General features: G+C 35.2%; 1 protein-coding gene across 2 annotated transcripts in view; it reads left to right on the forward strand.

Annotated features, from left to right (window-relative positions):
* LOC117208939 (protein Wnt-1-like) overlaps positions 1–17,602 on the forward strand; it is a 75,208-nt gene extending 57,606 nt beyond the window's left edge. For both annotated transcript variants that reach the window (XM_033450474.1, XM_033450476.1), the window contains exons 2-7: positions 1,008–1,188; positions 7,539–7,662; positions 8,295–8,452; positions 14,196–14,373; positions 15,173–15,404; positions 15,798–17,602. In XM_033450474.1, the coding sequence (XP_033306365.1) occupies positions 1,008–1,188; positions 7,539–7,662; positions 8,295–8,452; positions 14,196–14,373; positions 15,173–15,404; positions 15,798–15,999 (1,075 nt within the window). In that variant the 3' untranslated portion in view covers positions 16,000–17,602. The remainder of the gene's footprint in view (positions 1–1,007; positions 1,189–7,538; positions 7,663–8,294; positions 8,453–14,195; positions 14,374–15,172; positions 15,405–15,797) is intronic.
* Positions 17,603–17,824: the final 222 nt, after the last annotated feature.

A 17,824-nucleotide genomic window follows, 5' to 3' on the forward strand; every position in this document is an offset into this window, starting at 1 on the left:
CAATTAATAACTTTTACTAGCAAGATTCTTGAACATTCATGTGATTCACGCGATAAGAAAGTTAAGTCTTCTTGTCTCATGTTACGACGTAGACAATCCCTGTTGTCGGTTCTTGCGGATCCTCTTATATTGTCGGGCATCGGTTACCCTTAGCTGTTGCCCTTCGTCCTTTTCCCCTCTATAATTTTCACTCGAATACCTGCTCTAATTATAGGTGGTTCGTCACGGCGAGAGTTCCTTTGTGGGTAGCCTCGGTACGAGCGAGGCTACCGAGTAGCTGTCCTCTATGCTTCGTGAAAATACAGGGTGGGCAAGTAATATATGACATGAGAGTGGGGAGAAGGAAATTCCGCGATTCGAGAATGATAGAGGAACAATATTAATTTATATAGATATACTGGATTTTTTAAATGATAATTTTCAAAATAATATTTTCCTTTTACTTGAAGCTTGCATTGACTGTCTGAATTAATTTTTTGTAAATGCAAAAAGTATATAAAACCCATTACATTAACATACGTTGATAATTCTAACGTTAACTTCATTAAATCTGTAACTCATCCTCACATCTCATCTTCCATTCCAACTAATATAAATATTTTTGTGAAGCTACAACTAATACGATAATTTTGATTAAGATTTTATGACAATTATCATCTATTTGATAGTCCTAATATTAAACTTACTAAATCTGTACCTAATCCTATAACCTAACCCTATCCTAACCTCACATTCCATCTTCTCTTTCAACTTACATAAATATCTTCATAAACCTATACGTATAATAAATTAGTTAGTATTTTATTCGACTTTTATATCAAGCAATTTGGTAGTTTTAATATTACGTTTATGAAACTTCAACCTAACCTCACTTCTGATCAATTCCAACTTACATAAGTATTTCCGTAAATCTATCACTATAAGTTGGTTGGGATTTCGTAAGAAGGTTCACGTAAGAAATCGAAGGATAATAACAATAATGGTTGCTGCTTCCGGGATTGTTTCAGGTATCTGGGTGTTGAGCCACGGCTGAATAGCGGATCAAGTTCTGGAAGCGGTGGCGATGGTCAAGCGCAGATCGTTGGCGCGGGTGTGATCGGGCCGGCAAGCGCCGAAAAGAACTGCAAGAGTGTGCACCTGACCGCGAAGCAGCAGGCGATATGCTCCCGCTCGCCTCCAGTCCTGCAGGTATTTACCTCACGGCAGGGGCAACCTCTCTCCTTCACCGTTCGGATTAATGGCCGGGGAAGCACGCGGCTAATTCGATTCGCCGGCCCTCCGTGCGGCCTGTTGGCCGAACGTTTACGACATTGTCCGCGCGATCTTTACACTTTGTCGATTTTTCAAAGGAGGACCGATGAGAAATCAATATTCCATTTTTTCCCCATACTTATCTTATTTTTATTTTTTTTAAACGTTCTTTTTTTTAGGTTAGTTTCTTAATTGATCAAACACTTTTGATATTGTTCGTACAATCTTTACACATTTTTTTACCAATTTTCCAGTGGAGAATCAACGAGAAATCAGGCTTTTGATCGTTTTTCATCCTTTTTTTTCAATTTCATTTTTTTGCGTAGATCAGAATTTTATTGGCCAAGCATTTGTGATATTGGCCGTATGATCTTTACGCTCTGCGGATTTTTCAACAGAGAACTAGTGAGAAATCAATTTTAGATTCTTTTTTTGTCACTTTTATGTTTTCTAAGGGGGTATTCTGGTCTAGAAATTTGAAAAAATCGAAAATTCTTTTTCATATTTCCAAAGTTTAGACATTCAAGAATATGCCCTTAAAAGGATTTTTCAAAATTTCAACTATTTTATGAGTTACAGCCATTTTTGTGACGCAGCATCTGTTTCGGTCCGACCGGAACAAATGAACAGTAGACGGTAGACGTTGTCCGAGTAAACTTGTCTCAAAACTTTAAGCGCGTTTTTCTCGAAACTACTTTTTTCGAGTTGGCGTGCACGATATCTCAAGTTCTAACGAACCGATTTATTTAAAATTTGGTCTGAATATTCCTTATATACTCCTCTATCGTCCGGACCACGCTCAGCTCAAAATCTTTAATATTACTATTTTTTAAACGTTCGGAATTGTCAAAAAAACGTGCGAAATAAGAAATTTTTTTTCAAACGGCCGTCATTTTGTGAAAAAATGTTGCATTGACTTTTCCAAGATTCAGACGATAGCGGCATCCATACTAATTAAGAATCTGTTCGCTTTCTTTGTTTCAAATGACCAGAAGGGTTGATATCATGCACGCCACGACACCCCATTTTCTTGGCAGCACCCACTTTGCCAGCTCGTAACTTTTTAAATATTGAGCTTTTTTTTTCAGTGAATTTTTTACGTAATCTCGAAATATCAATAAACAAACGCTAAAAAGAAGGATAGCAAAAATATTTTTTGTTTCGCTTGTACAGAGCTTCAAAAATCGCCCGAGATTCATGCCTCTAGACCAGAATACCCCCTTAATTCTCTTTTTTTTAATTTAATACGCTGTTGGTTAATCGTTTGTGATATTGTCTATACGATTTTTACACTCTACTCCTTTGTTTAACAGAATACTAGTAGACAATCAATTTTAGATTCTTTTCCTCTTTTTTCCTTAAAAGTCGAGCTATTGGCAGCTATAGTGTAAAACTTATACCGAAGAAACTAAAATGGAGGGGATTTGCATGAAGAAGTTAAAGTTTAGATAATATTGCCATAAGTGAATCAGTGGCAGAGTGAGCATTTTGCTGCACATATTTTTCGTTCCAGCATATTTTTCTTTACGTTATCTAACGCCAATTAGGTGATGAATTAAACATTTTCGATATAATAGCGTATAAGGATGAATTTTTCAAGGATTTCTTTACTTTCCAAAATTGATTCCCGAGAGACATAAAAACCATGAGATTTTAGTAATAATAACAGTTTCTCTGTATTACCGCCATCGAATTTTGTCGTTAAGGTGAACCGAAAGTATAATTTTGTGAGAAACCTAAATACACGTGCGAAGCATTTAATTTTCGAAGATGGAAAAATCAAAAACGAAAAAATGTACAGCATCGTTAAGGGGCGAATAGCATAATTTCGCATTGAACCGTGTCATTAAATATGCATACGTAAAAGGGAGGTCATGGACAATTAAATGTTACAGGGACGTTCGACCTTTTCCTCGGACGCTTTCTTTTTCAATTTCTATGATGATAGCTATTCCATACATTTATTCTCTCGAATTCTTTTGGCATTCTGTTATTATATTATGTTTTTCTATTAATTCTTCATCTTCAAACACGTTCAAATTAAACTTTCTTCAGATGAAGAAATAATAAATAAATATGGTAATAAATAATAATAATTGTAGTATCGTAACTACTATAGTTAGTTTGTTAATGATAAGTGGATTGAACAGGTGTTAATTGAACAGAAAATAATGTTCGTTAAACATGAACTAATCGCAGCAAACGTATAATAATCAACACAACTAAGTAATTAATCAACGACTCTTATCAACGCAATCCACACTCTTTGACATCTCAACTCGTACTGCTGTTAATTCGTTTATTGTCCCCTAGCAACCCCTTGTCTTTTGTCTTAACCTCACTACATGCACGTTCAGCAACCGCTTGTTTATAATCTGCACAACACCCCCCAGACCCCTCATCCATGATACTACATAATAATAGTACAATAATTTATTGTATATCAGATCTTACGTTTATTGGAAAAAGCTTCCTTAACGTACCGGATTAGTTTCCTTAATATACATTTTCTTATTTTAAAAATAATTATTCTAGCATTTCTTCACGACTATTTCTTATAGCTTACATTAGATAATATAATAACGTTTATATAATATAATATAATAATATAATAATAATATAATATAATAACATTTATATAATATAATATAATAACGTTTAATTGCGTTTGAAAACAAATATAATATATATAACGTAACATAACATATAACACAATAATATACAGGGTGGTTGGTAACTGGTGGTACAAGCGGAAAGGGGGTGATTCTACGTGAAAAAAGAAGTCGAAAATATAGAATACAAATTTTTCGTTCGAGGCTTTGTTTTCGAGAAAATCGACTTTGAATTTTCGCTCGGTACGCGTGCACTTTATCGCGTCTCGTTACAACGGATCTCACTGTAGATCGTTGTCTCGATGGAAAAATTAAAAGAAAAAAATAAAAAAAATTTTTATTCTATATTTTCGACTTCTTTTTTCGCCTAGAATCACCCCCTTTCCGTTTGTACCAACCACCAGTTACCAACCACCCTGTATAACACAATACTCGCTTAAAATAAAATATAGAAAGATATAAACACACGCATCAAAAGATATGAAAACAAAATGTAAAGAGATATAGATTAGTAGAATATAGATAGAAGAAATAAATTGAAATAAAATTTAGAAAGGTGTAAACACACATGTGGATACATGTGTTTCAAGTTCTACGGTGATGTAGAGGGATAAAAAAATGATCCGGGATCGCGAAGGGGAAAATTGAGCGTCGGTGGAAAATGGCGCGAGCGCACCGGTGAATTCGCACGATTCTAAAGAACTCCCGGAATGCAGCGGTCGAGTTGTAGCTTTCGTTTGCCGCGCCTGCAATATTTAATACTCGAGCTCTGGAACAGTCAGGGTCTTCAGTGAACCCTACACGACCTCCTTTCGAGACGCCTCGCAGTCGGTAAATGAAGTCGCGAATTCTCTGATCTTGGATCGAGCCTTGGATCTCCGTGAAACTCTGTTTCTGCCGTTGTAAATTAGTTTGAAACAGCCGAACATTCCAAATGTTTGCGAAAGTTACGTCTACGAGATGGTATTTCAGTTATTTCAAACAAATTTAGTGGAAGATTTGTTTGAGATACCGAGTAGAAACATTATTCAGAGCGTTTAGGCCAAGAATAATTCGTACATTATGTTTTAGTTCAAGAATTATTGCTTGGAAATGTAGCATGATTTTAAGAGAAGTGTAACGTGATGCATGGTAATGCTTTTAGAAATGAAGATGTTTTGGAAGATTTAGTTTTTCAAATAAATATATTTCTTATGAGAAAATATTAAACACCGTGAAATTTTGAGCAAATATTTAGCTGAAATTTTGAAACGAGCACGTTTCAATTTCTACCATGTGAAGATATTCTACAATTTTAACGAATACTCAGATTTTTAATAATCACGAAATACGTCCATTTTAATAAATGACCAAATTATTTAAATTATTTCATTGTTCCTCCAAAAAGAAAAATTCCCTTTAACAGGAATCAGAAATTTGCGTGTCCTAAAAAATTGAAATTGTACAATTACAAACTCCTTAATTGCTACTAAAAGTACTTAATTATACATATATTACTTCAAATGCTATAAAGTGAAACACACTCATTTAAAAATTCCAACCAACAACGTCAAACTTTATCCGACCATTTGCTTCGACTTTCTCCTTGTACCATTTAATTCTACGTTCATTAAAAACCAACACCGAGCACAAGAATTCACTAAAAACAAGAAAAGTAACATTTTATTAGGGATACTTTAACATAACCACATCAACATGAAAAAAATGTCAATACACGAGTATTAAAGTGCTCACAGCATTCAACGGTACAGAATTTACGCTATAATCTCAAAAAGTAATAAAATTCTAAATAATACCTGCATACTAAAATTAACTCCCCATACCAAGGGTCTTTAACCTTTATTCCAAGAAGAGCACCTGCACCGGTACATTTATGACAAAAAACATCTTGCGTGTTAGGTTTACAGAACTGAGAGATGAGAGTTTAGTTGTTATGCTATGTACCCAATTTAATTTTTAAGTGACGTATTTTTGAGTAGTTTCTATTTTATAAGTTGAAAGCATTTGCAAGCTAAACTTTACACTGTGTAATTAATTTAATGTGCAAGTAATTTGCTTTTGTATAGTTTAGATTTTAAGAGAAAAGGTTTCTCATTTGCATTTTCTACTTTACTATACTGTAGTGAAAGAAAATAAATTTTGAACAAGTGGATTAAAACTGTATGCTTTAGAACTGGTCTAATTTATAGATTAATGTATCAACATCAATGTGATATAACCTAAGAAATTAAGATCAAATACAAAAAATCAAATCCATGTTACTATGCTACTATAAATAAATTCCAATTACATAAAGTCTTTGGCAATCTGTCGCAGCCTGTGACGGTTGGATGGCATGGCCGGTAAAAAAGCGGTCAAATGTTGCCCAAAATCGCGTTTACCTCTGCCTAATGCACAAATCTTGTCGTGGTGGGGCAGGGCAGAAGCAGTGTTCGTCTAGAAACCGGTGTCTAGGTAAACTCGTGGCTCGATATATCTCTTTGAACGACGCCGACTACCTTGCTTTTCCAAATCTTGCTTACCGACAAAAGACCACTCTATGAATATTCATAACGACACCGCGACGGACGTTTAATCCTCGGACGATTAACCAGATACACGTCGAACGATCCTCGATTTGTTTCGTGTCGAAATTTCGGCCATCAAGTTATACGTGTTTTCTTTTTATCTTTCTCCATCTCTATGGTTTTTATTCTGACCATGAGTTGACTTGGTTTCAGGTTACGAGTTTCGCTGGAAGTATATATGAGGATACTGTTTGTTGATTCAATCATTGTCCAAAAGAATTGTTTAAAATTTCTGTGTAATAAATGGAATTGAAAATGAAGTTGATATTGATTTATATTCGTCATGACTGTTTGAAATGTGATTGGTGTTGTGAGTGGAATTTGGTACTTTGAGGTTAGAAATTGATAAAGCTTATTAAACTCCGTTTTCAAGTTTTATTATAAAACAACTATTTGTAATTGTTTTAATTATAAGCCTCTTTTATGTGTACCTGAAATTGTTTCCAACATTTCTCAAATTTTACACTTTCCACTTACAAAGCGTTCTCTAATTCTCCCAAACACGTAACCTAAATTAACATCGTCCAACGACAACAACAATTTCCGCAAACAACTTCTAATCAGCATTAATCCCAGTGATCGAAGCCGTATTAATTTCAACCACTTGCTATTACAGATAGTGATTACTAATTGCACGTCAACAGATTCTCAATAGATCCTAATATAGAACATGTCCACCCACTGACACCAGTTCAATTACATTCTAATATTAGAATCAACATTAAACGAATCTAATTACAAGCTTACTATACTAGTTACGTAACATATTTGTACATCCTCAACCAATTAATGAGAAACGATATATTGTACTTTCAGAAATCAAACTGATCTCTATTTTTTAAGAGTTCTCAATTTCACCAAAACAAACATATAATTAGAGTTTAACACATTTTCATAAATCTATTTATTACAAAGATATATAAAATATCACAAGCTCCAAGATAAATTTTCGAAAATTTATTTATCTTTGTAATTTGTAATTATCATTTTTCTCTGCATTTTAATTTATCAAGTTGATCAGCATGGTTTTTGGGAGACTCGTATGTATGCATATTCATGTGAAATTGTTTTCTTTTCCATTCGTGGTTTTCACAGTTTTTACTTTCAGGCAGTCAGCGCGGGCGCGAGGTTGGCCATTGAGGAATGTCAGCACCAGTTTCGGTCGGCCAGATGGAATTGCTCCATCAGCCCGGAAAATCCGGACAACATTTTCGGCGGTGTGATGCTAGTCAGTAAGTAAAATCTTCGTCTTGAAGGGAATAAAGCTTAAGACGCATGCGCAGTAAGAGGAGATCCTCGCAAAGTGGTAGCTTAAGATGAAGAGAAGTTTTAGTTCGACGTGAAAATGGATGTATTCAGAGGTTATGGTTGGCGTATTTGAAGCAGGATGGAAATTTGATTTGACAGTAGGTTTTTGGTAACTGAGGATAAAAGTAGTAACTATAATAACAGTATATATTCAATTTATATTTATATAAGCATATACTGTAATACACATAAATTCGTATGTAGATACAGACACAGACGTAAACATAGATATAGCCATGATTATAAAGGTAATTAAAATACTTCTCCGAGAAAATGAGATTCTTAGGAATTTTGTTTAAACTTTAACTATGTGTTAAGAAGCGTACAATACGGAACACGTAGCCTCAAAGCTTTCATATTTAACACATAATGCAATCCAAAACAATTAAAAGATATCTTTTCCCCGTGAGCGAGAAATAATTTTTTTTAATTAAACCTCCCACGGTGCAGGTGTAGCGGTATAATTTTGTTTTTTATTAGAGTAAAATACGCTAGCAGCTTGCAGAAAATGGAAAAACTTGTGCTACAACGGAGAAATTCCGGTGCATCTTTGCAGACAGTCGCGAGGCAGCGTTCGTGTACGCAATATCGGCGGCGGGAGTTGCTTACAGTGTCACCAGAGCCTGTTCCAGGGGCGAACTCACCGATTGCTCGTGCGACAACCGAGTCAGAACACGCCACCCGAATAATTGGCAATGGGGCGGCTGCAGCGAGGTAATTTCCCCTCTATTTGTATTCCCTTCTCCTTTGAAAAATAACGTGCGGGCAAATGATACCATAAATTCGACTCGTCTTATCCTTTAACCTTCCTTAGGCTTGTTCCTTATATAGAAATCTTTAATAATATTACTTGCTGTTAAACTAACCTTACCAGGGCCGGTCAAACGACCGGTTTTAAAATTTAATTTAAGATTGTACATCCATTGTTATTTCTTTTGCTCATCTAACTTTATGTTATATTAATTCTTATATTATCTGATTAATCAATTTGTCGATTTTTGTGAATATAAGAGTTTACATAAAGTTAGATGAACAATAGAGGTAACAATGAATGCACAATTTTAAATTAAATTTTGAAACCAGTCATTTAACCAAGCCTGATAAAATTAGTATTAAAGTACATGATGATATATATATGAAGTGGAAATATTATACATGTAAGTTTTGATGAGTTGGTAATTAAGATTTTAATTTAAAAATTGGAGATGATACAATGTTCTTTTTATTCTTGTAGGTTATTGGTTGATTTATTGAGACTTCATTTATATGATACAGGATAGAGAATGGTTTAGTTTGAATAAGTCATGATATTTAAAAAGATAAGAGACAAATAGTATAGAAGAGAATTCAGTGATTATATGATAGCAATTCTGTTCTGCTTGAGAATATAGTATATAAACGATACAATATCTTTTTAGAGAATTGAAGTCTTTAATACTACATGTATTTTGTGTCGTGAAAACTACCATTTTGTTTATTAAATTTTTTGTATTACAAACGATACAACCACTCTTTCTTACAAAAATTACAAGGTACTTAAAACTATATGAAAATACATTTATTACATTGCATTTACTGTATTATATCTTGCAAAAAACAATTGCATCCTAATAATATATCAGAATATTATTCTAGGGTTTAATTTCATAACTTGAAGCAACATTTATTCGGGAGTATTTCCACCCTTCTAAAAACCTTGGCAACTTAATTAATTTCGATTCACTTTAACGAATTCCTCTCTTGGTTCTTACGCAACAACGTCCGTTAATTAAGCGAGGCAACGCGCGCAGACGGTCGAATTACATCGCGAGCGGCGAGCTTAAGGCGGCGTTTTCAATTTCGTGGAAACACGAAACCGGAGTCGCTCGCGAGTTCTTGATCAATTTTCTTCTTTTCACTTTATCGTGTATCGATCGTAAATCAATCTAAACGGCTGCCGTGGAACTTAATGAAATTCCGTTCCGCCGACAAACGACAATTATTTTCCACCCTTTTCAGGACTGAGGAGAACAGACCGGTGTATACGTAACAGTATCCTTTTCTTCGTGTTCCGCGTGCAGGGGGCAAGGGACAAACCCCTCACCGATACAGAGAACAACAGTGGTTAGCTTTTTCTCGGGAACTGCTGGTACACTAGAGTCGACAACGCTTTCAACGCTTTTTTTATGCTTTCTTCTCGAGACAAATAGATTTCAAATATATAGCTTAATTACTTAATGGAAATTTTAATAATGTTGGAAATAGAACTTTGAAAAATATTTTACAATTTCTTTGTACGTTGAAATTAGTTTGAGGTTATGAATCTTTTTCCTCTTTAAGAAGAATTTTGGAAACTTATTAAAATTGAAATATTGACACTTTCTGTTGAGATTTAGTGAGATTTTTCTTTTAATGAAATCTTTAGATATTTTTCATTAAATTCTAGGAAATATCTTAGAATTCTTTTATCGACTAGAATTTTATTTGAATGCATAGACTATTTTTTAATAGAGATGTTAAATGGAATAATTTAGTAAATTAGAAATTGACGTAGAAAGTTAAATATATTTCTATTATATACTGAAAAAAATATTCCATCTCTGAAGCATAATATGAATTATTTGATAAAGTGGTCGGCCGAAATCAGTGGAAATTAGTTAATTTGGTGAAAGAGGCTTGACTAGGGTAGGAAAACGCTGTTTCATTCTGAAGTATATTAACTTCGAATCAGTGTTGTTAGTAGTTTATGGGCGGGAAACGTGGGAATGATGTACAGGGTGAACCTCCGTTATCTTGAGTGTTTTCGTCGTTAATGAGCCGATCAAAATGCGTTTTATCCAGAATAAATTGGACTACGGGTAGTATTATATATTCATGATTTCACTACGTTTTTTATTTTGTTTTCTAGGGACCTTAAGACTGCTATCATTTTTTACGCTAGATATTCTTTCTAAGATATTCTTTCATGTGAAGCAAATTAAAAAATTATTATTTCATAAAAAAACATGTAGAGGGTGCTACAAAGATATGGATCTGAAACTGAAAAGAATTTTTGTAAGCTATCAGAAGTGAAATAGAAAAAAGTTGCCCAACTTTGTAAAAAAATACATAAATTTCTAAACTTTTATAGCCATACATAATATATATTTTAATATTTAAAAGTATATAGATTTCTCTACAATAAACATTGATAAAATAATCTTTCTTAAGATTCACCTTCACCCACAATTTTATCAAATTATAATAAAATAACCTTTAGTAAAATGATTTTTAGTGATTTCTTCTGAAGTAACTTTTAACGCAGTTGAACATTCTCTGAACTAACGTCTGTATAATTTTCATTTATCAAAATGAAAATTAAATTGATTGAAAATTAAATGTAAATTTTCATTTATCAAAATAACTCTAGCTTTCTAACTAAAATAATCTTTTCCAAAATTTACCTTTATCAACAGTATCCTCAGATTAAACACTTGTGTCATTTGTATTATTTTATCTTTAAATGCTTTGTATAATGGCTATAAATAGACACCCTAAAAAGAAAAAATAGAAATGACAAATAAAAAAGGAGTAATCTAAGAATCTAGTTATTTTGTTGACCCTGTAGAACGGAGAGGCCACCCCTGAAGCGCACGGGCGAAGCACTGCCCCGCACAGGCATCCCCAATTTGTCGTCTCGATCTCAGCACGGTCGGTCGACGTAAACCTTAACCCTGGAACGAAGACAAAGCTCGTCCTGTAAACGGATGCATTTCATGCGTACGGCTGACCCCTTGTAGACATTGCTAGCTTACAAGGGGATTAAGGGGGCTAAGCTTGTTAAGTTGCAACAACCCGCCACCTCCTGCCCCCGCACACAGCCCGGACATATCGGCCACGTAACTCGGAACGTGAGTGATGCACATGAGAACGTAAATACGTGCAGAGAGAAAAAGAGAAAGAGAGAGGGTAAGATAGAGGATAAATAGAGAGATGGGTGGAGAAAGGGGTGGAAGAAGTGGAGGGCAATTGGAGACACGATGCTCGAGGACAAATCGTGGACGAAAAAAATTGATGGGAGCGGGGTGGAGGAGCTAGAAAAAGGAAATAAATGGCGATAGAGAAAAAGAAGAGGTAAGAAAGTAAGTGGAGATAGAATTGTACCAAAGGGTGTAAAGTATGAAAATGAGAAGAAGTAAAGGTTGTAATTTAACAAGATTACAAAGATTATAAAGAAACAAGAGTGGGGAAGAGGAAAAACGGATAAGAGAAGAAAACATTATATTAGAGGTGCAAGGTATGATAGCGGAAATTGAGAAGAAATGGAAAGGGAAAAGAATTGAAAATTAGAATGATTACAGAGATTATAAAGAAAAAGACGACAAAGAGATGGAGGAATTAGGAAAGGGGAATAAATAGAGCGTGAAAAGAAACAAAGGAAATAGGCACAGAAAGTAAGCAGAATTTTGCAAAAAGAAATCTTCAGAAATTCCTATCCAAGAGAGCAGAAAATCTCCAATTCTAAAAGAAAGGAACAAAGAGAGGAAAGCGTGAGAAAAGACAACAGAGAAAAGGCGAGCGTATAGCGAGAAAAAAAGGCGGGCTAGACAGATGACCGGGGGAAAAAAAGAAGAGAAGAAGCAGCAAGAGACGGAAGGAGGGAGACACGTGCTCTCGAGGAACTCACGTGGCAGGAAGAAGAGCGGGAAGTGTCGGGAAAGTGGCGCTGCTTTTACCTTCGGGATTACCCACTCGCCCACTTCTGCGGCCTCTGGCCTTTCCCAAGTTCCGGGCACGGATTCCTTAACAAGCCCCGCTGTTCTATCCCATGGGATACCACATTTCGTCTACGGCTTCAGCCCGTTGACAGATTTCCGAGATAATGATGTTTGCCGACACTGTCGTGCCTCGAGCTTGGCTAACGAATATCGCTACCACCGTTATACCTCTCGTCGATAAGTCGTCCGTCTGTTAGTTGGCGCTTTCAGTTGGAATTTCTTACCCTCCAAACGAACAATGCCTGTTTAAGGAAAAGCGGTTTAATGCTAAATCTTAACTGGGGAAGGATTAAATGCATAAAAGCTGTCCGTTAACAAGTTTGCAAAAGACATATCAGTGTATAAAAGTTTCTGGTGAAATAGATTTTTCTTCTTATATTCTAAAAGCGATGTCTTTTCATCTTATATTCTAAAAGCCATGTCTTTTCATCTTATATTCTAAAAGCCATGTCTAAACAATTTTAAACAATATTGGTTATGAAGAGATGACAAGAAAAGGAAAAGTTATATGCAGACTGTGGATGTTTATGTAAATTTATATTTTTGCCAAAATATTTAAACGATATAGGTTAAAACGAAATTTGCTTCATCTAGTATAAATTATAGTATGCTTTGAACATTTTATGTAATTTTCCATATCCCACTTTGCAAAATGTTGCATCGTCGAGTTTTCCATATATGCATAAAAATCCGTGGTCTATCTATATAATTAAATACTATTAGTTTTAAAATTGTTTGAAATACCGCTTTTGAAATATAAAGTGAAAAATCTACCCGACTCTATTATGCTCTCTATGCTATCCTTTGCACTCTATCACATTTACAAGTTTGTTTTAAAGAAAAATGTTATTTATGATTTTTCTAAATCTAGGGAATTTTAATGGGTTCCTTTCTTCTTTAAATTCCCAATAGAAGCTCTCGTTGCTAATTGTGGCCCTTTTTGTTGATCAAGACAATTAAAAGGTTTTGAGATCATAAATGGAAAAAATTGAAATTTTCAAGTGGATGAGAAGATTACATGGAATCTTGCATTTGATAGTATACTGGTTGAGATTATTGTTTCCTTTTTCCTGTGGGTTTATCGTTGGCATCGAGAGGCAGATACATTACTAGGTCAATAGTGGTTCGAGTGGTGCTCGAACCGTCGAGTATTGCGAGTTAGTTAGATAAAAGTAGCGCTTAACGAACGAATATATATATATGCATATATGTATAGGGAATCGGTGATCCAAGTACTGCTCGATACTGTAACGAGTGTATTGTTTCAGTTAGATGCATGAAGGGCTAGCAATCAGTTTAAAAATTGTATTTAACAAACAGATACATTTTCGATCACAGATAAATTGACTTTTTATCTTTTCTCTTTAAATAACTATTCTTTTTTAAAGAAATATTTCTTTTTTCCTTGTTAAGATATTCATGAAACATTTATCCCCTTAACATACTTACTAAATATGTAAATATAAAATTTCCCTAGCATTCCAATATTTTTGCATTCTATTGATTTTTTAATACTCATCACGAAAAATTCCTAAAAGAAAGTAGAAAGTACCACTGCTTTATCCAAAATTTAATTACAAAATATTGCGTTACTTTCTCAAAGCTACACCTTTTGAAAGTTTACTCCAAAAATCGTGTCGACTTTTACTAAAACAATTCCTCTGCTCTAATGTCATATTAGACCTAACCTCATAACAAAACCAATTTTGTTCCTCATTCAGGACATCCACTTCGGAGAGAAATTCTCGCGAGAATGGTCTGATAGTAGCGAGGAACCCGTGAAGGAGGGTGTGCTGCACGGACCAAAAGGGCTGGCTGGCCAGCTGATGAGGAAGCATGATAGCGAATCTGGCAGGCGCGCGGTTCGCTCGAGAATGCAACGCGTGTGCAAATGCCATGGTGAGCTATTAACGTGTTATACAGATAAGGTCCTCTATCTACGCTCTTATTTTTCATTCCTCACGCTTTAACGACTTAGGATTTCACCAATCCCTTGCCTTCCCCCACTCCACATCTCGTCGTTGGTTCGCTGCGTTCATGCGTGTACAGATTCATGGGTAGAAGAATCTCTCCTGAGACCTGTTTCAGCCTCAAAGCATGCCGTGAAAAGAAGGAATGTGACGTTCGTTTTATCAATCTCGTGAAACCAGCGGCTATTCTTCCTTGTCCGTTTTTTAGAAGTTTTCATATTGATAATTAGGTTTGAAAAATGAAGAAATACCAGGATCAATAAAAATACATGTGTAGTATGATAAAGAATACTTGAAGTAGATATCAAATGTTTGCTTTAGATACTAAAACAATTAATGCGTTCTTATATAGGAAACAATGAATAGCAGGAAGTGTTTGAGTCACAAATTTGTGATTTACTTGTATTTCAATGTACTTTTTAAGAATAAAGGAGGTTTTCAATTGTAAGGTTAGAGAATCTTATTAGACTTGTATTAAAATATTGCTTATTGAATTTTATATGTCATAAAATACTCTGTAAAAGAATTCTACAAATTCAAAACATTACTGTAGTTCTTTATGCCTTTCTGTACTCTTCAGAATCTTAATACAGAAGATGTTCCAAGTCCCTAGTAAGTTTTACCACTTTAAGTTTCTTAAAGTTCTCCATATTACATATACATACTTATAATCTTTTCTTTTTATTTTTCTAAATGTCTATTGAAACATAATTGTTTTATTGTCTTAGGAATGTCTGGGTCATGCAGCGTACGCGTCTGTTGGAGAAGACTGCCGGCATTCAGGGTGGCTGGGGCAGCGTTAGCCGCGTTGCACGAAGGAGCAGCGTTGGTACGACTGGCACAACGTGGAGGTAGAAGACCAGCGAGATTGAGGCCTGCTCGTCCAGACCTCAAACGACCTAATAAAACGGACCTAGTGTACCTTGAAGATAGTCCTGACTATTGTGAAAAAAATATCACGTGAGAAGTTGAACATTACTATTTTTTATATTATTTCTTTTATACATTTATTTTGTATATTACATTTAAAACTAAAGCACTTATTAAGTTAAAATCGTACTATAACATTTATTTTAGTTACTATTCCACTTTAGTTTACAGTAGTCACTCAGTTCTTACTACTGTAGTTCTCGTTTGAAATGCAGATGGCAGTAATATTCACGAAGGTTCAAAACCACAATATTAAAAGAAATAGCCTTCAGTGTTACCTGATTTCATACAACCCATAACTCAATTTTTGGGTCCTCAATAACAAGAACATTTACACTCAATAAAATCAATTTTAAAATACAATTTTTCATAATTGAAACCTTTTTTATTTAGAACATCTTTTCTAAATATCTCTATTTTTAGGCTCGGTATTCCCGGGACTAGAGGAAGGATATGCAATCGAACATCCCTTGGTTTGGACGGATGTCGATTACTATGCTGCGGTCGGGGATACCAGACGAGAGTCCGGGACGTGACCGAGAAATGCAATTGTCGATTCGTCTGGTGTTGTCACGTGAAGTGCGAGCTGTGTCGGCACAAACGGGAGGAGCACGTGTGCAATTAGGCGGTAAACAAAAGAAAAGATAAGAAAAGGAAAAAAGAAGAAGAAGAAGCAAAAAAAATTGCATTCCGGTCGGCCTACCTACCGAAAGGTGCTTAACGACCCTCTGCGTCGAGGCAGTTTCTCCACGATCCCTCGATACACGATGGCCCGTTCTCATGGTCGCAATGGAATCAGGGTAGAGATCGCGCATCTACCATCCCCGTGTTTTTTCTTTTTCTGATATTTGTTTCTTTTAGTTTGTATTTTTCTTTTTTTTTTTTGTTTGTTTAAGTTAATTCAATCGAGGCCGATTTGGCTCCAGATATGGAAGTCAGTCGCGTGCCGAGTAGAGAAAAGCGCCGCGAGAGGCTACGAAGAGTAACACGTTACGTTTATAGTGCATTCTGTACCTGACAGTCAGAGTGTCGTAAGTCCACCGCGCTTCGGCAACTATCGACCTTGAGCGTATATAATGTAGTTTCCGGACGGTTAGAATGTTAAGATGTCAGGATGTATCTAAACGTGTTTACGATGTACAAAATGATACACGTGATACCTTAATATCTCTGTTGTTTTTGGTAATAGAAACGGATTAATTACACCCATCAAAAAGTCATATTGCTTTCAATTGAAAGAATTGTTACTGAGTTACTTGTGGAAGTGTTAACATATAAAAAAATCTGAACTTTGAGTAATCCTGAATTATTGAATAATCAAAAACAATTCTGAACAATCGCCGAAATATCTCTTAAGATAAACAAAATTTAGTTATTTTAGAAAGCATCATTTTTCATATTATCAAACACCATAGAGATATTTAAAATAATCCAAGCAAAATGGAACATCCTGTAGAAAGAACTTTGAAGTAAAAAAGATGCCTGTCATAAAACTGGAGTCGTCTCAGTATTAACGTTGCGACAGTGAGTCCAAGGTGTCTATGCGGTTGCACAGTTACGTGGCTTATTATATTAGTCTGGCTCTCAGGTGCACCATTATTTATGTAAATGTTAACATGTTGAGGATCGACGATGAAAAATTACCAATTCACCAATTTCCACGGATATCTAAAAATGTAACGGGAATTGGGCTCGACTATAAGAGCATATATCATGCGCGCAATAGTGCTCGTCTTATACTACAATTTACGTAATCGTAGGAAGAGCGAAATTGAACCTTTCGAAAAGGATCTTGTTTTAATCGATGAAACTACTGTGTAGCGATGAATATTTTATTCGACATTGAGAGCAGCTAAACGTATTCGCAGAGTACTGATCCTTGGCTGAAACTCAATATGTTAATAATTTACGATTTTTGCTGACGCGAGAGGGAGAGAGAGTGAGAACATGACGATAATAGAGAAGCGTGCGAGTGTTTCCGCGTGAACGAGATCGAGTGTCCGGATAAGCGAGAATCTGAACACGAGGATGAAATAGAGTAATATAGGCGAGATATTAGGCCACTCGACGACCATTCTTCCCTCTATTCCTTTCTTTCCATTTTTCAACTGTTTCCTTTCTTCCCATATTTTTGTTTTCCTCTTCTTTTCTAATTTTCTGTTCGTGCTCGCACATTTGCGTATGGCGCGAGAGTCTTATTTATATTCGAAGTAAAAACCTCCACGATGTGTAGGTATCTCATTGTATACCAATGCTCTCTAGCGCCTAGAACCACCTTGTCTTCACCTAAATACGAAGCGAATTACAGTGAGCTGCAAAAATACGCTTATGCGCTTTGCAGCCGGAAATGAAACGCTATATAGGTTATACGGAAACTTTTAAAATACTGTTCTGACTATAACGCATCCAATAACTTTTGAACATAATTTTCATATTTAACGTAACATTTC

Source organism: Bombus bifarius, unplaced genomic scaffold (genome assembly GCF_011952205.1).
Source record: "Bombus bifarius isolate JDL3187 unplaced genomic scaffold, Bbif_JDL3187 scf7180000008165, whole genome shotgun sequence".
Classification (NCBI taxonomy): Eukaryota; Metazoa; Arthropoda; class Insecta; order Hymenoptera; family Apidae; genus Bombus; species Bombus bifarius.